General features: G+C 35.5%; 1 protein-coding gene across 1 annotated transcript in view; it reads right to left on the bottom strand.

Moving 5' to 3' along the window:
- Positions 1–534: 534 nt before the first annotated feature.
- LRP12 (LDL receptor related protein 12) overlaps positions 535–22,956 on the bottom strand; it is a 52,787-nt gene continuing 30,365 nt past the window's right edge. The window contains exons 3-7 of the mRNA XM_088022884.1: positions 20,530–20,665; positions 11,193–11,395; positions 8,391–9,492; positions 6,503–6,635; positions 535–1,813 (exon numbers count right to left, since the gene is read on the bottom strand). Of these exons, the coding sequence (XP_087879010.1) occupies positions 947–1,813; positions 6,503–6,635; positions 8,391–9,492; positions 11,193–11,395; positions 20,530–20,665 (2,441 nt within the window). The 3' untranslated portion in view covers positions 535–946. The remainder of the gene's footprint in view (positions 1,814–6,502; positions 6,636–8,390; positions 9,493–11,192; positions 11,396–20,529; positions 20,666–22,956) is intronic.

Raw genomic sequence — 22,956 nt, 5'->3', positions numbered from 1 at the left:
GATAGCAAATGACAGTATTTAAAGTGATAGTGCTTGTGCACTAAACTCATCTGTGACCTTGATATGATTTTAGTGCAAATCCCTAGGGTCCAATACAAGCATAACCCTGTACCAGGGAAGGACATTACCATTTGGAACTTATCTTGTACAATTTTTGTACATATTTTATAAAGTTCAAGATTTAATGCATAGTAGAGTATCTTCATCTGTTTAATTCTGTCCCTAAATAGAGATGAAAAAAGAAATGACTTGGGATTTTACCATTTGGTTTGTACCATATTAGAGTATTAAAGTCAACATTAGAAAATCTATAAAAGTTTTGTTTTTGCCATTAATTTATCTAACTCTATCTAAATCTCACATCACTGAATGTTAAATGTAAGAGAAAATTTTTTAGACAAGGTTTTTCCCTTTGACAAGCTCATATTATGATGAAATCCAATAATATTTAGACAAATGTTATACAAATAAAAACATCTGAAGAATATAAGGGGCCTTTTTTTGTACATTAACAACCTTAACATCTGGTATATTAAGTTGCAAGATGTATTGGCAAACAGCATAAAGGGTTCAATGAAAAGAAGGTACTGTTTTGTACAAACAAATGTTTTAACATAGGAGAGAGAAACTGACAGTCAAATGAGTTTCAGCAGCCATACTTCTACTGTGAACTACAGTACCAGGATAAAAACAATTAGAAACAAATGGAAGAACATTATTGAACAATATGAATACATAATGCAATTTCAGCTGCTAAAACAGTAAACTCTAAAGTTCATAGAGTTACAAGTTGTTTAATTTAACCATGCAGGCTAACATATGATAATAAGAAATCACCCTGCATCTTTTTTGTTTTTAAATTAAAACTAGTATAATTGTAAAGTTACAAAACAACGAATGGATATTGCTCCAACTTGTACACAATCTCCCTTGCTGCGATTCATACCTAACAAAGTAACAAAGCCTCATCATCACTCGTCTCCTGTTTCAGTGTTACTTCCAAGCAAGTGTCCGGTATCTGGGCAGTGTGGACAATACCACAGCGCTCACAGGGGCCGTCTCGATTACTTGGCCTTACTCCAGGGTTTGTTGCGCTGTATGGCTGTCTAAACCCTTGTCCTTGATCTGAGGCAAGATCGAGAAGAGGTCTGGAGCAGTCATTCACATCAAAGTCTGAAGCTCCATCAGAAACTGGAATCAGCATTTCGACATCATCATCTTCTTCTCTTCCATGTGCCCCATTATCAAGCTGTCTCAAAGGACTCTGGTTCTGATTTACAGAGCTGGATCGCCCTAATGTAAAGCGTACCCAGCGCAGCCCCTGAGTCATACGACTGAGTGCACTTGTAAGCTGGTGACGGGCTGGACTCACACCCGGGGGCTCCACACTTGTTGCATCCCTTCCATTCTCTGTGTGACCACCTCGGGTACTCTGAGTTGAGGAACTTCCACTTGCTCCCACTGTTGCTTCGACTGCTGTTGTGGGAGGGACTTTCTGGGGCAAAGGAGCTGCAACCCCACCAGATGCTCCTGCCATATCTCTTCTCTCATTTTCTGTGTCTGTGTCGTCGGACTCCACGGAAAACAGACTTCTGTGAGTATGATTTCTTTCAGGTTCTCTGCTGGTACTCTGACTAGGGACGACCTCATCTCCATCTGCTGAGACCAAAGCCAATGACCCTGAATGACGTGATCTTGCAAAATTAAAAATACGATTCCAAATGTTGCTGGATCTGCCTGCCATCGGAAGCCTGATTGAAGTGAATCCAAGCTGAGATCGTACTGCTAGCCTCAGGTTTTCCAAAACAGAAGCCTACAAAAAATAAGAAAAGATCTTAAGATAGCTAACAATGAAGTGTGAAAATAGAAAACACCCTTTGAGTAAGAATGTGTTGTGGTTAAAGATGCTATTATTGATTGTTAGGGTCTATGAGGGATGCATTAAATTCTCTCATCTATATAGGTTCACCCTACTACAGAATCTAATCTATAACTTATACCATTGTTCACTTGCTTTAGATTTTCTTGACACTTCACTATTTATATATGTGACTTTAAAGTGATATTTAATATCAGTTACAACTATTTTATTTTTAAAACTGCACATTGTAATCCAATTTTTTTTTTTAAGATTTTATTTATTTATCTGACAGAGAGAGAGCGAGCAAGAGAGGGAACACAAGCAGGGGGAGTGGGAGAGGGAGAAGCAGGCTTCCCGTGGAGCAGGGAGCCCGATGTGGGGCTCGATCCCAGGACCCTGGGACCATGACCTGACCCGAAGGCAGATGCTTAATGACTGAGCCACCCAGATGCCCCCTGTAATCCAATTCTAAAAGTGTACCAAAGCTGAAAAACAAAATTATTTGATAGTTCTCTAGCTAGGAAGGTAAACTAGGCCCTTTATCTGTTTTACATTTTTCTTTTTTAAAACATAGAACAAGTCAGATTTGATTTACAAGACTGAAGTTTTCTAAAACATGTGAAAGTTATATTGCACAGTTGGTTCTCAAGGATTTGTTGAATGAATGGACGCTGAAGATTGATTTTTATTGTCATAAATAAGAGAATTAATTAATTTGTAATACAGCACAGGAAACAAGCTAAAAAAATTTGCTTATAGCACTACACAATGGTATTTGAGACATTTGGACTCTTCTCGGTCTTTAAAGATTAGGTTTTACTTTCTACAGCTTAGCATTAATCATAAATTATCATATCCTTTGAAAATTTACTTTTTCCTAGATGAATACATTTATGGATTATTTTTAACATACATTTATTTAAAACAGTCTTCAAGCTCCATCTAGTGGTTATAAAAAGGAGTATTCAAACTTGGAACAGAGTTTTCATTTGTGGCATTTGGTATTTAAAACACAGTATTTCCAGGAAAGGATGGTGAGTTGATGTACTCCCTTTTCAATGATGATATAATTTCCCTCTGCCAAAATGAATAGCTCCTGCCTTTACCCTCATAGAAGAAAAGAGGGAAAGGAAAGATGTGATAGCATGGCTCTTCATCTCTCTTCAAGATGGGTATTAAATTTACTTGTAAAACATAAACTCAGGAATCTAATTCAGAGAAAGCAAAGAAACTACTTTCACAGGAATATTTAATAACCTAGCCTTAGTAAAGCACAGACTGTCAATAAGAAATCTGAGTATCAGCATACATAGATTTGCTATACAAATGAGTTGAGATTTTTCACCCATTAAGAAGTACTGAATGGTGCACTGGATGTTATACGCAAACAATAAATCATGGAACACTACATCAAAAACTAATGATGTATTGTGATTAACATAATAAAATAAAAAAATGTTAAAAAAACAAAGAAGTACCTAATTATAAATTAAAAAAAGAAAAAAAAAAGGTTCACATCCTTAAGGAACTTCTCCATAAATGTGGTCCTCACCATTCAGCACTCAAGTTCTAAAGCTTTTGTGTGAGCACTATGTTACACCTAGCAACGAACAGAGGCTCTGCAGATAAGCTTCTCTTTTATGCAGCTCTCATTAAAATCAACAATGCTGACTTTCACACTACAGTCTGTCATAGTGAGGTGAAGCCCTCTACTTAGTTAAAAGTCCGTTTAATTAAAATTAATTTAACATTAGATTCTATAAGGGGATCTCATGAATGTTTTAGGAATAATTTTATATACTTCTTCAGTTTATGATGCAGAAGAAAGCATTCTTTAGAAAGCATTTCTATTTTTGAATGGGATTGTAATTTAGAATATTATTTTTCTTTTTAAAAACCTTATGAAAATTTAAGAATTACCAAAAGTTTTAAACTTGAAAGTTTATCTCATAAACTGAATAAAATCTAGCTTACTATTCATAAATGTACTTTATTTTAAAACTTTGTTGAAGTACAATTTCCTCATAAGGGTAAATTATAAATCTAAAGAATGGTGTAGTATGTAGTAAAGAATTAAAACTTACCCAGGTGAGGTCTGACTTTTGCCCTCTACTTCTGGGATGTGATCTCTAAGCCCTTACAATGTCATCTCTGACAGGGGTTTCCTTGCCTGGGGCCTTGGGCCAGCCAGATACAGAGAACGCTGTGTCTGAGGGGGAGGCTTGAAGCCACACCAGCAATGTGATGCAGGGTGGGTGCTCTGGGTCAGCAGTATCAGTCAATTTCTGCAGGGGCTGGAGACTGAGATCAGCCACATGTGCAGTTAATCACACCTCTGGGATGGAGCCCCAGTAAAAACTCTGGAGGCCAAGTCTTGGGTGAGCTTCCCTACTTGGCAGTATTCTGTGCACACTGTCATACACCTGTGTTGAGACAGTAACACTGTCTTGACTTTATGGGGAGACGAGAACTGGAAGATCTGTGTTTGGTACCCTCCTGAACCCTGTTCCATGTGTCTTTTCCTTTGGCTGATTTCATCTAGGTCCTTCCCTGTAATTAACCATAACCATGAGTATAACAGCTTTCAGTGGGTTCTGAGTCCATGTAGTGAACTATCAAAACTAAAAATCATTTTGGGAACCCCTGAACTTGTAATTTCTATAAAGATGAGAGCTGCTTTGTGTAGAGGGGTGGTGGGTGGCAGATGGTGGAGTGGGTGGGTGGGTGGAATTTTTTTTTTTATAAAGATTTTATTTATTTATTCATGAGAGACAGAGAGAGAGAGAGAGAGAGAGGCAGAGGGAGAAGCAGGCTCCCAAGGAGCAGGGAGCCTGATGCGGGACTCGATCCCAGGACCCCAGGATCATGACCTGAGCCGAAGGCAGATGCTTAACCATCTGAGCCACCCAGGCGCCCTGGGTGGGTGGAATTAACCACTGTTTGAGTTCCTACCTAAAAAGAAACCTTCCACGTGGTCAAAAGAATATAGCTTTTTCCTATTTTGTACACAAAATTCCAACCAGTGGAACTTCTAAATTGTTTACTTATTAGCAAATTACATCCGGAGAAATATTTTTAAAACTATAAATTCTCACCAAATATTTCCTAAAAGACGCAAATAAAGGTGACAGACTGTAATCAGAAATCTTATTTACCAGAAATTAGATCACTGGGATTTTTGCACAGAATTAGATCACTGGGAAAACAATGTTTATCAATTTTTATGAATATTTCTGGATGAATTTACATTTTTAAATGTATATATCCTTATACCTTAATTTTTTTAAGATTTATTTATTTGAGAGAGAGAGAGAGTGCATGTGCGTGGGGGGGGCACAGAGGGAGAGGGAGAGAGAGAATCTCTAGCAGACTCTCCACTGAGCAAAGAGCCGGATGTGGGGATTGATCCCATGACCCTGAGATCATGACCTGAGTCGAAATTAAGAGTCAAACACTTGACCAACTGAGCCACCCAGGAGCCCCATCCTTATACCTTTATGAACCATGGTATAATTTAAGCTTTGGAAAAGAAATTATATATATATAATATAATATAATATAATATAATATATTACTTATTTATTTTAAGTAGGCTCCAAGCCCAGAATGGAGAACATTATGGGGCTTAAACTCAAGACCCTGAGATCAAGACCTGAGCTGAGAGCTGCCTTGTGCTTCTTCTAACTCCACAACTGGCTAATCTCTTGAAGGCAGCCTTTTTCCTATTCTGCACACAAAATTCCAACCAGTGGAACTTCTGAATTGTTTACTTAGCAAATTACAAATTACATTACTTAGCAAATTACATCTAACTTCCTCTAACTCCACAATTGGCTAAACTCTTGAAGGCAGCCTCAGGGTGGAGAACATAATGGGGGTTAAATTCATGACCCTGAGATCAAGACCTGAGCTGAGATCAAGAGTCCAACACTTAACTGACTGAGCCACCCACCCAGTCGTTCCTGAAAAAGAAATTTTTTAAATGCTAATAGAAATTTAAAGAATTCAGAAACATTAATCAAGAATGAGTTACTATTTAAAGAAAATGAGATGAATCCTTAAACACTATAAAATCTAGTTGTGAAGAAGTTTTCCCTCGAGTCAGGTGGAAATGTTAACTTCATTGCAATTACTTTTATTATTAACTAGTTAACTGGCATGTTACTAATATGTTACTAGTCACTATTTAAAGAAAATAGTATGAATTCTTAAACACTGTAAAATCTAGCTATGAAGAAGTTTTCCCTCAAGTCAGGTGGAAATGTTATTTAATTACAATTACTTTTACTTATTAACTAGTTAATCTAGCATGATACTAATACAGCATACTAATTTTAACATTCATTTTTAATCTTCCAGATGTTTAGTTCAAATAGAAAATAACTTACCAAACTTTACTTCTGAATTTTAATGAACCAAATCATCTTAAGAGTAAAATGCTTAAGAATCACATAACTAAATCAGAAGAATTAAAAAACTGATTTTGTAGCATTTGTTAAAATACAATGAAACAATTAAAATTTCAAATCCTCCATATATTTAATCCTTGACTTGACTGCAAAAATTATAACAAAGTTCCTTTATCATATATACAAATATATAATTCATTTTATGAAACAGAAATCATATAACGCAACATACCTGATTAGGTGAACAAACAGGAAAATCTTCAACTGGTGGAATTAAACCCTGAGCAATCAATTGTCCATAAGAGGGAGGAGCTTCTCTTCTTAGCAATTCTGCTTCCACTCTTGACAACTGTGTTTCAAATGACCTTTGAGAGAAAACAGGGGGAGAAAAAGAGTTAAAAAAAAAAAAAAGGGCAAGCCAAACTAATAATTTTTTAATCAACAATGAAAACAATCTGAACCTTAATATATTTGACCATATTTAAAGCTTAGTCAACCAACATTTATCGAATATCTATACCATTCCTACACTGAGAATACAAAGAAGAAGACAGTCTAGCCTCATGGGGCTTTATACTTAGAGCTTGGATCACTAAGTTTTAATGAATTAGAAATCCCCATAAAAGGTAAAGGTATTAGATCTTCAAACCCCTAAGAACATAAGGGGCTTTGGATTTTAGGTGAAAGTAATCATCAAGTTCAACACATGTAGTTTACAGATGAAGAAAAGAGTGAATTGAGTCGCCAATACACTTTCTGGCATAGCTTGTTCTTAAACTCAAGACCTCGGACTCTTCTTCATTGAGCTCTTATGCTGCAGTGCAGTAAAAAGTCTTCTGGCCATTTATACTTGCTCAAAGAAAAGATGCAGCTTGATTACTCTGATTCTGTGCATCTATTATCTTAGCTGTCTGGGACATGAAGGTCTTCACTGAATCTATTATCTGTAACTCTCCCGGGTCATTGTCTCCACAACAGCCTCCTAAGGGACCTCTCTCTGCCAACAGCTTCTCCCAGGTCCAGTTTATCCTGCACCACGTGGAAGAAAACCTTCCCTGAAGGTCACCCTTTAATGCTTAACCATTTCTTACTTAACTGAGAACTCTGACACATGGCCCTCAGGGTCCTCCACAACATGACACTGGTCCTGTGTTCTAAGTTTTACCTTTTAGCCCTTCATATGTGTCTTAGGCTCCAGACACACTGAACTATGTGCTACTTTTCCAAGCAATGCTGGGGATTCCTACTTCTACACCATTTTCCCAGGCTACTTTTTTCAACCACAATACCTTTTCCGTATCTACATTCTACTTACAGATTTCAAATGGCACTTCTTCAATAAAAGCCTTTCCATATCCCCTCATCAAATTAGGTATCTTTTGACTTTTATACCACTTTGTTTTGTAGCTCTTACAGCATTTATATTTTTGTCATCTTATTCCACCCACTAATGACTTCCTCCTAACTGTAAAGTACCTGTGAGATTATGCCTTATTCATTTTTCTACTCATTTGTATAGTGCTTTGAACACAGTAGGGTCTCAAATATTTGCAACTGTTGAATTCATATTTATAAAAACACAGGTTAAAACATTACAACTGAGAACTGCAGCTTGCAAAGTTCCTATAAAACAGATTAATCTGAAAACAGAAACTGGTAGATACAGATTGGCTTTTCTCACCTCATAACTCTATTAGTTTTTAAAACGTGTTTAGCCTCTTGGGTCTTAATCTTTTCACACTCATTTCATAAATCATGAAAGATTTATTTCCAAAAATAGTATAAAACTAAAGTCTATTGCTGATCATGCTACAGTTCTATTGCAAATACCGGGACCAGGTTTATTGTAGAAGGCACAGCCTCTATAGTTTTGTCTTTTTTTTTTTTTTTTAAGATTTTATTTATTATTTATTTGAGAAAGCGAGAATGAGAGAGAGAGGGAGAGAGAGAGAGAGAGCACATAAAGGGGGGAGGGTCAGAGGGAGAAGCAGACTCCCCGCTGAGCAGGGAGCCCGATGCGGGACTCGATCCCAGGACTCCAGGATCATGACCTGAGCCGAAGGCAGTTGCCGAACCAACTGAGCCACCCAGGCGCCCTATAGTTTTGTCTTGATACTGACCTTCGTTCAAACATTCTCAGAGAATAGAGCTTACAGGTACATCCCAGTGCAATGACCAGTAACAGGCCACAAATAAGGCTCCCTATGACGGCTGCAGTTATGACTCTGGTAGGCACAATTACCGGGCAATTCTCCTCATCACTGCCATCACCGCAGTCATCCTGAGAATCACACACCCAGCTTTCAAACACACAACGATTGTTTTTACAGTGAAAATTTCCTGGCTGGCAAAAAAAGCAGTTTTTTTCATCTGAGCCATTTGGGCAATGATTCTGGTAGTTGCAGCGATCAGAACGAGGATAACAGACTCCGTTTCGGGAACATGGGAATTCTTCCTTTTGGCACATGGTGCAATTTATTTCATCCCTTCCGTTGGGGCAATGCCAGTACCCATCACAGCGCTGCTGTTCTGTGTAACACCCCCAGTTACCCCCACAGGGTATTTCCCAAGGCAAACAGAAGCCATCTACTTGGTAAGTGGCATTAAACCCCCTTGCAGCATTCACTTTGTCGGCACAAAAATGGACCCTGATCTGTCCAGAAGAAGAAACAACCGTAAGAGGTGCATGAGAATCAAAAGCCGTTAAGACCCGCAAAAGCTTGTGTGGATTCTCTTCTAATCCATCGTATATTTTGACGTAGTCGCCATAACCAGTACCATCGAGTTTAAAGTCGGTGAAGCGTAAAATGACTTTACGATGATCACCAGTGTCTATTAACCAGGTGCAGTTGCTTCCGGGAGGATAGAAATCCGGATAATTGGGAGAATTGAAAGTACCGTAGAAATATTTTAGCCACTGCCCGCAGGTCGGCATGTCACAGTCGATCTCGTCTCCGAGGTCCAGGCAGTCAATGTTGCCGTCGCATTTTAAAGATTCGGGGAGGCAAGTGTAAACCTTGGTGAACCGAGACAGACACTGGAACTGGTTGTAGGCACAGGGCTGAAAGGAAGCGGCCGTCGGGGGATCCGCTTCTCGGGCGCAGACCTCGTCAGACCCGTCCCCGCACTCGTCCATGCCATTGCACTTCCAGGCTTCAGGTATACACTTGCCGTTGCCACAGCGGAACTGATCGCAAGCACAGTTGGGTTCTTCTGATTTCCCTGGGAGGGCGTGGGGAGGACGCAGATGGAGAGGAAAGGAGGAAAAAACCATGCTCTTTAAAAGATACAGAACAGCAAGTGGTATTTTTATAATAAATATTAACCAAGGCTAAGCGATAGGGGTTTAAAAAAATCTTATTTTAAAAAATAGATTAGGTTCTAACAGCAAATTAATATTGACTCAACAAATTAATATTGGCTCAACAATTCAATTTATTTTAAACACCTATTGTTTGTTCCACGAAGATGTTTGTATTTTGACCCAAAGTGAAGAGAACACAAACTGGGGGTTGCTGGAGCAGAGGTGGGTAGCGGGATGGCTTTAAATGGGTGATGGGTACTTGCTGTGATGAGCACCAGGTGTTGTATGTAAGTGATGAATCACTAAGTTCTACTCCTGAAACCAACATTATGCTGTGTATTAACTGGAATTAAAATAAAAACTTGGGAAAAAAAAGGGAGGAGAACAGTTCTGCTTTTGTAGAGAGCTATTTTACTGCAGAACATTTAGTAATCTAAGATACATGAGCCAATAGACTATACTGCCTAAAATTTTTAAATAATTTATTGTATAAACATCATTTAGAATGACAGGCATACTGAAATAAAGAAAAATTCATCCATAATAATCACCTTTCCAAATCAATTTTTTCATATTCTTTTCTAGTTCTTGTTTATATATATATTTTGCTATATGTGTCATATAGCATACACTATTTTGTAATCCTACTATTTAGACCCAAATTTCTGCTAAGATTATCATAAGATTAACTTTATATATGGTTGCCAATGTTTCATATAATCATAACACAACACTTCCATTTTATAATTCTATTGTTTTACATAAAAGCAAAACACTGCATGAATCTCAGCTAAAGGTATAAATTTATTTATCAAAATAGTAAAGGCAGAGAGAGAGAAAAAAACTTGAAATACCCATAAAATTCCAATTATTGTAGTGTACCATCCTAAATATACATCAATAAGAGGGTAGGGGAAGAAAATCAAATATTAGAGCCTTATGGTCTCCAAAACTAACAATGTTTACAATACTTACTTCTTCATTAACAATTTACTTATTGGTAAAGAGGAGACAGAAAATGTGCTTCAGAAGCTAAGTAAGTATTACAAAGACTGTGTTTGTAAGAAAAAAGAAAAAGTTGCATATTTGCTGAAAGACGATTACAAATTTTAGAAGATGTAAAATGATTTTCAGCAAAAAGTATATATAATTCTAATACTCTGAGTTATTCACATATGTATGATCTGGTCACACATTTTGAAAGAAAAGATTCAGAGTAGTATAGGAAGACTTCTGATACTACAAACCATGGAGGTGAAATGCAACGTATTTTCTGTGAAGCTGTAAAGACAATGGTTAATTTAGACACACAAAAATACTTTCTGAAGTAACTTTCAGGATATCAGTAAACACTTGAGGGAAAAAAAGTTACTTTTAAAATAAATGTTATTTAAATATTTAAAAAGAAAGTTGACCTTAGTTTCTAAAATTGATCATTTTATGAGAATATACAAAACACCTTTTAGAGACTGTGCTCTAGAGCACAGAACCTTCTTCAATCTCAATCACCTCGAGGCGTAGTCACAATTAAATGGAAATTGTTTTAGAAGACTAGCCCCAAAGTGACTTGGTACTTAACACCACAGCATTCTGTTCATTATCTTTTTTAAAAACACACCTGAAAAATATGCCAGTCTGAAACCCTTTCTAGAGATACTGTCATCGGAATGGAACCTGATCCAGACGTGGTCTTGGGAAGAAATATATGGTGGTGGAACTGTTGAACCACAAGCTCTGTAACTTTCAATATTCTTGTATGTTTCTATTGTCAACCAGTCCAAACTGCATCTTCTGGACCCCTGAATATCAAAATCCTGAAAACTAGAAATAAAAAGTCAGAAAAGGCTATTAATAAGAGTAATTTTGGAAAAAATCTCATAATAATACAATATAACTGAGGACTTTATTATAAGCCTCCATATTCATTGATTTTCCTGGGTTTTCCAGGCATACAACCATTATCATCAGCAAACAATAACACTGTTTCTATGTTCCTAATGTTTATATCTTTTTCCCAGATTCTCAAATACTTCTTCATATGTAATACCAGACTCCAAAATAACGCTAAAAAAACAATGGGTACTAGTTGGCACCTTGTTTCTTTTTCTTCTGTTTGTGTGTGTTTAGGAAGGACCACTTCTAATTCAGAATATCCTAACTGTCATGTATTTGAACTAGAGACACCACTCCATAATCTGATAAACTGAAGTACACACAGAAAGTCAGCCTCCTCTTAGATTAGACTGGTTCATTTGCTTGCTTAGTGGAAAGTTTACAGGTTACATTTTCAGGAGAGCAAATAGCACAAACCCAAGGAAAGTAAAAAAAGTAAAAATGAACAAACAAAATCTTTATCAATAGTGAAAAATCTCTAAGTTTGGGAATTTTTTTTTTCACAGAAGTTATGTTATAGTCAAAGATTATTTTGTAGTTCACAAAATATGGGCATGCAAAAAAAAGTCGAGAGCACATACAAAATTAACTACTGCTATGAAAAAAGAGAAACTAAGATACTATTTTCCAATAACATGTCTCCACCAAGAAGGGAATTTCTGACTTTATCTCCTTGCCTTTGCCTTAAACTGTGATAATGAAATTAATTATTCAAAGATTGTGACATCAGGATATTTCCTCTTTAAATAGTCTGAGTAACTATAGCAAAGACTGACAGATAATTTGTTTCCAGTTTTCCACTATTATGGTTTAAAGAATCCTTATACAGGTATCTCTACATGAGCAAATAATTCTCTAGGACAAATTTTTCTAAGTAGAATTCCTAGGTCAAATGACAAAATTCCACTTTAAATTTGACAGACACTGACAGAAATATTTATACCAATTAATATCCATTGAGTCTTATGAAAGAACCTTATATTCCATGACTCTGGAAAATTGGGATATTCTGTTTTTTAAAAAACTGTTGCCAATTATTTTCCATTTCCTTATTTACTGAGATTGAAACACTTTTTCCTATGTTTACTATTTCTTTTCCTATGAATTGCTTTGTTATATCATCCTTCATCCATCAGAAATTTTTCTTATTTACTTAAAAATTCTCTACGTAGTATAAACATGTACCTATTTGGGGGCATGTCTATAATGCAAGATAAATGTACAGATATCCGCACCCACATTCTCTCCAATAGCTGGTGATGTCAGTCTTTTAACCTCAGTCATTAGTTGGCGTGAACTGACATCTCTCACTGTGGTTCTACGTGCACTTCCCTGAAGACTAATGATGTTGAACATCTTTTCATGTGCTTATTGGCCGTTCTTACATTTTCTGTGAAGTGTCTGTTCAAGCCTTTTGCCCATTTAAAAAAATTGGGTTGTTTTCTCAAGTTATAAAAATTAATTTTATATTCTGGACTCAAGTCCTTTGTTAGATATATATATATATATTGCTAATGTTTTCTTCTAGTTTATATGATTGCCTTTTCATTATCTTAATGGTATCTTCTAATGAGCAGAGGTTTTTAATCTTAGTTTTGATGAGCCTAATTTATTTTTCCCTTTATGTTTAGTGTTTTTAGTATCCTCTCTAAAATACCTTTGCTTACGCCCAGATATTCAACAATGTTTTCTTCCAGTATTTTAGAGTTTTAGCTTTTACTTTCATATCTAGGACTTATCTTGAATTCATTTTTGTGTGTTCTCAGGGATAGGTCAAGATTTTTACACTTACTTGGTTTTATCATGCATGGAACATCCTGGTCTGGTCATCCTGTACTTGTGGAGGTTTGGTTCAGCTTTGCCCTTAGTCTTCGGTGAATTCTTAATTTTAGGACATTGTCTTTACTTATATGACATTTCTGTGGTTTCAATAAAATCCCAAGGTATTTACCAAGCTCCTCAAACTCAGCAGGTTTCAGACTTCAAACTCTGCCTCAGCTGCAGTGCACAGCCACTGAAATCCTGGAGCAGCTCTTTCTACCAGGTTCCTTAGCGTCTCTTAAGCATGCACAGTTCAGAAAAGAGCAAAGAATTTGAGAAGAATTTATATGCAGATATAAGGGCTTCCTACATTGGGGCTCTCTCCTTTCCAGGATTTGCCTTTTCAATTTCCGTCTACTCTGACAGCCTCAACTCCACCCTGTGATACCACCTCAAGCCCACAAGACTTGGTGGTCTGTTTGAGTTCTAGTTACTCCACTCTTGCATGGGGAGCTAACAGGAAGCAAACGCATATCATCAGGGTGGATCCCTTCTTTCAAGGGTTTAATTCCTTCCAGTTTCTGCCAGTTTCTGGTTACTTTCCAGGACCTTTGAGTAGTTTTTTTTAAAAAACTTTTATCCAAAGTTGATAATTGTTTATGGGTGGGCTAGTTAGATTCAACCTAAGGAATCCCTTAATACACTTTTAAAATCCACTAAAATGTTTAAGATTGAGGAAAGCAGGATCCTTCCCAGAACAAAAGAAATGATCAATCAGTATCTATTCATGTATACACTCTTGGATTTGGTTTGCTAATATTTCATTTAGGATTGTTAAAATACATTTAAAAGTAAAATTAATTTTCAGGTTTTCTTTTTTTATGTTTCACAGTAGTTTATATAACAAAGACATTGATCACAAACCTGTGCCCTGTGCCTGTTTTCGATAGTATAGATCTAGGGTAGAAATTTTCAATTTCTTCATTTTTTTTAGTAATCAGCTCTCCCTAAACTTTTGAGTCACATTTGGTAATTTAAATTTTTGTAGAAATTATTATTTTATCTTGACAGTAAAATTTGTTACAAAGCTGCAAATAGTACTTTCTTACATTAAAATTTTTTTTTCATATCTGTGGGCTTTATATTTGCTTGGATTTTTTATGGAGATAAGCACAGTACTGGCAAACAAGGAGAGTTTCATCTCTTCCTTCCCATTTGTCATATTAATCTTTCTATTTATTGTCTTATTGCATTGACTCAGGGTTCTAGTATAAGCAGTGAAAGCATGCCTCCTCATCCCGGCCCTTGGTACTAAAATTAACTTCAACATTAAGTCTGATTAAAAATTTTTTTAACAGATACCTTTTATCAGGTTAAGGAATTCCTTATCTATTCATTTACTAACACCTGCCTGTAAAACCGCTTGGGTTTAGAATCTTCTGAACGTTGATTCAATTTCTTTAGTGAAGAATCAATTCTTGAATCAATTTTGGTATTATACATTTTCTAGAAAATGGTCCAGTTCATCTAATTATAGAAGTGTTACCATAAACTATTCCTAATATTCCCTTATGACTTTGAAAGTCTCTATTATTGTATTTATAATTATAGACATTTTTGCTCATTCCTACTAGTACCTTTTCTCTTTTTTCTTCAGTCTTGCCTTGAGATTTATTTTCCCAAGGTTTCCAGAGAGCCAGTTTTTTTGTTTTATTGAATCTTATTGTTTATTCTTTCTATTTCATTATTTTCTGGTCTTACCTTACTACTTTTTCTACTTAAGATTTACCATGTAGTGCGGCGCCTGGGTGGCTCAGGTCATAATCTCTGGGTCCTGGGATCAAGCCCCGTGTCAGGCTTCCTGCTCAGTAAGGAGTCTGCTTCTCTCTCTCTCTCTCCCTCTCTGCCCCTCCCCATTGCTCGTTCTCTCTCTCAAATAAATAAATAAAATCTTGAAAAAAAAAAGATTTACCCTGTAGTTTTCCTTCTATACTCTTAAGTAAATGCTGAGTTCATTTATTTTCCATTCTGCTTATTTTTAAGTCAATGCATTCAAGCTGTAAATTTTTCGCTAAGTACTCTATCAATGTATTCCAACAGATTTAATATGTAATACTTTCATTATGGTTATTTTAAAAATATTTTATGAGTTCCACTGTGATTTTCAGCATTAGTGCAGGAGTTATTTAGGAATATGCTTTCAAACACATGGGTTTTGTTGTTATTTCCTCTCAGGTTTTATTGTGGTTTCTTATTTAACTGCATTGTGGTCAGAGAACACAATCTGAAAAATGCAAAGTCTTAGAAATGGAATTCAGAATTCCTTTGTGGTTTTACAATCAATTTTTTTGTAAATGTTCCATATGTTTTTGAAAACAATGTATTTTCTCTAATTCACTGAAATAATATAAACACACATATATAATACATGTTCCTACTGGATCAAGCTTGTTAATTTTTGTTTATCAATTCTTCTATCTCTACTATTTTTGTTTAATCTATTGAATTCTGATTAAAGGTATGTTTATTAACTTCCACTAACTGGATCAGTCAAACTTGGTAATTCTCCCTATTTTGTTGCTTTGCATGTATTTTAGGCTATGTTATGAGGTACACAAAGTTTACCATGATTCCATCTTCCTAGTGCATTATTTCATTTGTTACTAATATTATAAGCTCAATTACATCTAATGTTAATCTTCCTACACTAGCTTTCTTTTTATCAGTATTTTTAAAGCTTATCTTTTTCTATCACCCCTTTCTAAACTGTGTTTGTTTTGTTTTGGGTATGTTCTTAGAAGCCCTTTATAGGAGAATCATACCAATCAACAAACCAATAAACCTGATCAGACTGTCTTTTAAATTTAAATGAGTTTTTCTTTTTTTAAAGATTTTATTTATTTGACAGAGAGAGACACAGCGAGAGAGGGAACACAAGCTTGGAGAGTGAGAGAGGGAGAAGCAGGCTTCCTGCTGAGCAGGGAGCCCGATATGGGGCTCGAACCCAGGACCCTGGGATCATGACCTGAGCCGAAGGCAGACGCTTAACGACTGAGCCACCCAGGCTCCCCTTTAAATGAGTTTTTTATTGAACACCCCCCTTCTATTAGGGGAGATTTTTCATTTTCCTCCTTTCCTGTGTTCTTTTGTATTCATAGGTTTTTTTTTTTACGTTTCTTTTACTTTACCATATACTCAAGATTGCTATCTATTTTTTCAGTAGTTACCTTTAGATGTTGTAATTCAAATACTAAAACATACTTTTGTTCTAATAAAGTCCAAGTAAGAGTATTCGGTGTTTCTATTTTCCTCTCAAATTCTCAGATTTGGTGAAAAAATTTACAACCTTATTTTCACTAATCTCTAACTGAAATTTAGCATTTCACTTATGAATATAAACAACAAACCATGATAGTATTTATAGTATCTCTCACTGTCACCAGCAGAAATCACAGATAATTACACATTACATTTCAGTTTTAACAGATATCTAGAATAACTATTTACACTCAAAATCACCTTGAAATTACAGTAGCTGTTAGGATGATCACTTACTAATATGTTAATAAGCATATATTACTATATTACAAACTGGTAAAAGTACCTGATAGCTATACTTCAATATAATTGGTTCCCTTTGTAATATGTATTACGATCTGTGAGTTTAAAAACATTCTAGGGGGCGCCTGGGTGGCTCAGTTGGTTAAGCGACTGCCTTCGGCTCAGGTCGTGATCCTGGAGTCCCAGGATCGAGTCCCGCATCGGGCTCCCTGCTCAGCAGGGAGTCTGCTACTCCCTCTGACCCTCTTGCCTCTCACGCTCTCTGTCTCTCATTCTCTCTCGCAAAATAAAAAAAATAAAATCTTAAAAAAAATAAAAAATAAAAACATTCTAGGAAAGGATCTATAGGTTTCACTAACTACCAAAGTGTTCACAGCATAAAAAATGTTAAGGAAAAAGTACTATACACTTGTGATGAGTACTGGGTGATGTGAAGAATTGTTGAATCACTATATTGTACACCTGAAACTAATATAACACTGTATGTTAACTATACTGGAATTAAAATAACAAAACAAAATAATAAAGTTTATCATGTCTGGAGTAAATTTGTGTTTGGACTCTGTTGGCTGTTTTTGTTAGTATTAATATTTTCCATACATTCTGGAAATAATGCTCATTCTGTAGAAGCTTTTCTGGTTCTCTCTCCTTTTAATCCACCCTGTTTCTGTGCTCCCCCGTCTGTGTTCTGTAGCTACATCCACCTGGGTCTCCATTCCAGAACAGTCTTTACATGGTGATTCAGAGCATTACAGATCCTGTCGTGGAGTCAGTAGATAGCCTGGTAAAATTCCTATTTGTAACGGTATGTCCTCCCACCTCCAAGTTTTCAGCCCCATATAAGTTCAGGCAGTGGTTAGTGGTTAATGCAAGTTTTTTTCAGCCTTCTATTTTCTTTTTAATTAAAAAAATTTTTTTAAATTTTTATTTAAATTTAACTAATTAACATATAGTATATTATTAGTTTCAGAGATAGAGCTCAGTGATTCATCAGTTTTATATAACACCCAGTGCTCATTACATCACCTGCCCTCCTTAATGTCTATCACCCAGTTACCCCATCTCCCCCACCCCCTTTAAGCCTTCTTTCTTGAGCAAAACACCCTGACTCCAGTCCTTGGCTTCAAGCATGGAATTAAAATCCAGTCCTCTGTCTCCTCTTGTTAAGATGGCCTTTGTTGATTTTGGTAAGTTTCAAGGGAGAGGAGTAAGGTAAAAATACCTTAATGTTACAATCTTTAACCAATTTTATAAGGAGACCTCTAAGTTACTGCTTATACATCATTCACAAAATTTGTTTCCCTCTTTTATCTAGATTTTAATTTTATTTTAAACTCAGGAATGAATGTTTTCTTTTTATCAAAATGCTTTATTTTTTTATGAGATTTTTATTTATTTAACAGAGAGAGAGAGAAAGCGAGAGAGCACACGTAGGCAGAGGGAGAGAGGCAGGCTCCTCACTGAGCAGAGAGCCTGATGCAGGGCTTCATCCCAGAACCCTGGAATCGTGACTTGAGCTGAAGGTAGATGCTTAACTGACTCAGCCACCCAGGTGCCCCTATCAAAATGCTTTAAAACATCATATACTTTTTCTTTGACTTGTTAATATGGTAAATTAATTTAGAATTTTCTAATATTGACTTTTATGTCAAAATGAGCTGCATTTGATCATGGTATAAATTAAATTTCTTTTGAACAATTTAAGATTACACCAATATTCACAAGTGAAATTTGACTGTATTTGTGTGTATGTGTGTGTGTGTAGATCTTTTTAAAGTTTGGTATTAAATGATAATGATTTCAGTAAGAACTAGGACAATTACTAAAATCACTTTCTGATTTCATTAGACTGTGTAAATCCAAATTCATCAACTTCTTCTGGATTTTAGGAAATTTTCTTTTAGATGTATGGCTTATCTCTAATTTTGTTCTGCATTTTAGTATTGTGCTTGGTTTTAGTGTTCCTTTATAAAATCTTAAGGGCCCAACACATGATCAGAACCAAATGGCAGTATTCCATGTAGCCTCCTCCGTGCTGGCAAGAATTTCCAAGTTTTATGGAACTGAGCTGGTAGGTGGCAAATTTAATTTTGGGGTTGGATTTTTAGGTTAAAAGATAAAAATCTCTAAAAACTCTAGTTTTATGTTGAAAGAAATCCAATACGAGGAATCCCTATGGTAAAAACGCTATTTTGTAAACATGTTTATACTTAGTCATATTATAAGTAACAGAAAATAGGCATATTGTCCGGGTTCCAACACTGGCACTGTTGCAGAAGGATCATCTTAATAGCACATGCTACCAATCCATCAGGCAAGAGAATCACACTTCTCACAGAGAACAGTTTCTATACAAGCTCAGCTTCAGTGTTCCATAATATGTGGCCTGGGGCAGAACGGACCAGAGGAAAACAAACCAGATGGCGCCTGTTTTATGGCTTCCTCAGAAAAAGGGGGCCTGAACACAGTTGTGTTTCTCAAGAGGCACTGGTTTGTCTCATTAGTTAAGGGATATAAATAAGGAAGATGGATGAAATAGACAAAGGGGATTAAGAGGTACAAACTTCCAGTTGTAAAGTAAATAAGTCACAGAGATGAAAAGTACAACATAGGGAATGTAGTCAATATATTATAGAAACATTGGTATGGTGACAGATGGTGACTACCTTATCACGGTGAGTACTGAATAATGTAGAGAATTGCTGATCACTATGTTGTACACCTGAACTAATAGAACATTGTACGTTAATTAATTATATTTCAAAACCCCCCACAAAAGTAGGCTAAACTCACAATCTTCTTTTTTAAAAATGTAAGAAGGGATTTGAGTCTGTGATCTGCCAGGTCTCTTCAAAACTAAAATCCCATACTTCTTACCTATAAAAATGTTACTAATGAAAGAATGTTGAGGATGCCTTTGTGCTGTTTGCAGGCACTGCCTCTGTCATAGGCATGATTTCTGACTGGTGTTTCAGTTCCGACCTCAGGTGCTTATTAAGGCACAGTCTTTTTTTCTTTTTCTCCCCTTCAGGCAAAATTTTTTTCTAATAGCCTTGATATAATTTCCTTAAGCAAGCGTTATCTAGTTCCACTGAATCTTTTCTCCTTAGTATCTTATCCCCATAGTGCTTTTCTGCAATTTTAAATATTTTTAAAATGAATCTTAAGCTTTCTTATTTATATTTATTATAATCTTAAACTTTTATTTCTCCTAGGAGCCTCTTTCATTTTGTATTCTTAACAAAAGTTCTTGTGTTTCAAAGTTATAAAAACAGAGATTTTTCTAGACACCTTGTCAGCTTATTTCAAGTCTTATATACATATACACAGGTAAACACTACAATCATGTTTTAGCTTGTTAAGATAGAGGACTCTACTAATGAGACTAAGGTTATGGGCTAGATCTCCAAGTGGATTAGTGAGTTTTGTTTATTTGTCCCACAGCCAAAGATTACACTCTTGTTCCTAATAAGCTATTTTGCAAATGTGCACCTTTTGTTAAAAGGGAATTTAGAAAAACATGGGTGGCTCAGTGGAAATCCATTACCACCATCAGAAAAATACTCAAAACACATACCCTTATAGTAGGGGAAGGACCTTAATATGGTATTGGTAACTATATTTTATTACATTTTTAGAAAATTGTCTTTTTATATAACTGCATGCTGAGTGATGATACTTGGAAACTGAATTTATATTTTGTAATATTATATAGTAATTCAGAAAGGTATCAGAATTACCTTATAGTAATGATTTCCCCTGGGTTTGCCCGTATGAACCAGCTGCAGTTGATTTTGGCAGGATATTCAGAAGGCCAGCCTGGGCTTGTGATTATACCACTTGGTGCTCGAATTTGTTCTGGAGTCTCTCCACAAGCTGGAAGAAGCCAAAGCGATCTTAGCTAATTATTATACTTTAAATCAAAGCAGGAAGTAAATCAGTGTTTTAAAAAAAACCCACACTTCAGGCATCAAATCATATACAATAAAATATGCTAACATCAACCTTAAAGATCTTTTATTATTCCAGGAAGATATTTTATTTTCTTCCCTTTTAGTCAAAGTATTTCATTCTAATTAAGTACACATTTTGGGGAGGCACGGAAGTTTTCAAATTGGACCTCTGAATAACAGTTTAAGAGTCAGGATTACTAGCTTTAGCCATGGCTATTGATCAACTTGTTCCATTTATCTTTTTCCAAAACTCACCTTTTAAATTCATTTTCTTTATTATAAACTAACTATAAAGTTCAATGTTTACTGAATTACTATGTTTAGATCCTTAGAGTAAAATTTTGTTTTTTTGACACTTTAAATTAAAAGACTATTACATAAATTGTCTTCTGAACAAAATAATGAAAGGAAAGCACATATAAACACAAGAGTAAGATGCTGGATTGTTACGAAGTTAGTGGATGATTGGATAAAGACAGCAAAGCACTATACTTCAAAATTACTGCAAAGTAGTTCTTTAATTTATTCTGTTAATATTTCTAAATTTTATTACAGGGAGATAAATGAATCCTAAATTATTTTAAAAATAAAGGCTTGAAAAGGTGACTAAAATATCATTATGTGATTAGATATTTGAATATTATGAAGAAATATAGAACAAGCTTAAACTACTGCCAACACTTTCCTGGTTTATTCTCCTTGCATTATCTCGAACTTTCAGAGTGATACAGTTCTCATCTCCAGAGGTCAGCAGATAATGCGACAATTTATTCTCCCTCAATTTAAAAAATAGTCATTGGACTACAAAAAAATACATGATGAATGTTTTAAGTTTTCAGTAAAATGTAAAACCTTAGAACCTCTTATCTGATGTAATTTCAACATATTAGATTATTTGATTTTTAAAAAAGCAGATTAGAAGCAGCAAATTAGAAGTGAGGAGAATAGTTGCCAGGGGTCCAGAGACAGTTATCAGAAGTAATGGGGGCAATTTTCAGAATAAAAAAAAGTATGTGCTGAACTCAAAAACCATGACAATGCAGAACATGTATAATACTGCCTATCTTCCAAAAGGTAAGAGAAGACTCTCCTTTCATAATACTTAGTAGTCATACCTAGCTAAAAGAGTTATTGAATGAATACATGAATCCTTGCAAGCAAAGTGCCTGGGATAATATGTGGCCTGAACTTCCATGCTTTTTGAGTTCTGCTGTTAGTTTAAAAATTAATTAACCCAATTTATAGATAGGTAAGTATCCCTATTACAATTATAATTTTTAAAAATGGCCTTTTTTTTTTAAATAACAGAGGTTACAGTCCATTCAATTAAGGTTAGAATGCTAAGAAGTATACTATGCAATTTTAAAAAGTTTTTATCTATAACGATCAAAATAAAGCAAGCTATATTGCTGAGTCAATCTTATTTCTATAGAATAACCCATTCCCTAAAGAAAAAATGCAATCTAGGTTTTAAAACTATATTTTACTGAAGAAAAAATGTTCATGCCTAAAATGGGTCTACCCTGGAATTAGAGTACATTGCACCAAAGGGATCTTGTTTTCTTTCTTTTTTTTTTTTAAAGATTTTATTTATTTATTTGAGAGAGAGCACAAGAGGGGGGAGGCAGAGGGAGAAGCAGACTCCCTGCTGAGCAGGGAGCCTGATGCGGGACTCGATCCTGGGACTCCAGGATCATGACCTGAGCTGAAGGCAGTCGCTTAACCAACTGAGCCACCCAGGCTCCCTAAAGGGATCTTGTTTTCAATCCCTGTTAGAAAACAGACTCACAACACAGAATACAAGGATATAATATATCAAGAGCCTACTACACATCTTATTGTCCACTCAGAGTTGAAGCTTCCAATTTTTTTTTGGTTAAATTTCATTAAGAGTAAAATTTCCCTTATAATTTTTTTCACATTTTGATGAATGATACTTTAGAAAAAGACTAAATTTACCTAAATGCGAGCTTGCTGACAATGAAGTGCCAGAGGTTTGCTTTTAACTTTGCTCTAATGAATTATCATCATAATAATTAAAGAAAAGATACCCTAAGTCATTTATCAGAACTTTTTCTTTCTTCGTTATCTCTTGCCAAAGCATTTGGGAGTAGATACTAAAGTAAAAACCAGGTAGGAATAACTTATGGCAAAGCAATTTGTTAGCCTTTAAATAAATGGATAGAGTACTTATAGGGAAAAAGCTAGGAAGAA

The sequence above is a fragment of the Eumetopias jubatus genome, unplaced genomic scaffold (assembly GCF_037043125.1).
Source record: "Eumetopias jubatus isolate StellerSeaLion01/CBP00866 unplaced genomic scaffold, mEumJub1_p1.0 scaffold_4, whole genome shotgun sequence".
Classification (NCBI taxonomy): Eukaryota; Metazoa; Chordata; class Mammalia; order Carnivora; family Otariidae; genus Eumetopias; species Eumetopias jubatus.
The sequence above is the reverse complement of the archived record's forward strand: the minus strand, read 5'-3'. Positions and strand labels throughout refer to the sequence as shown.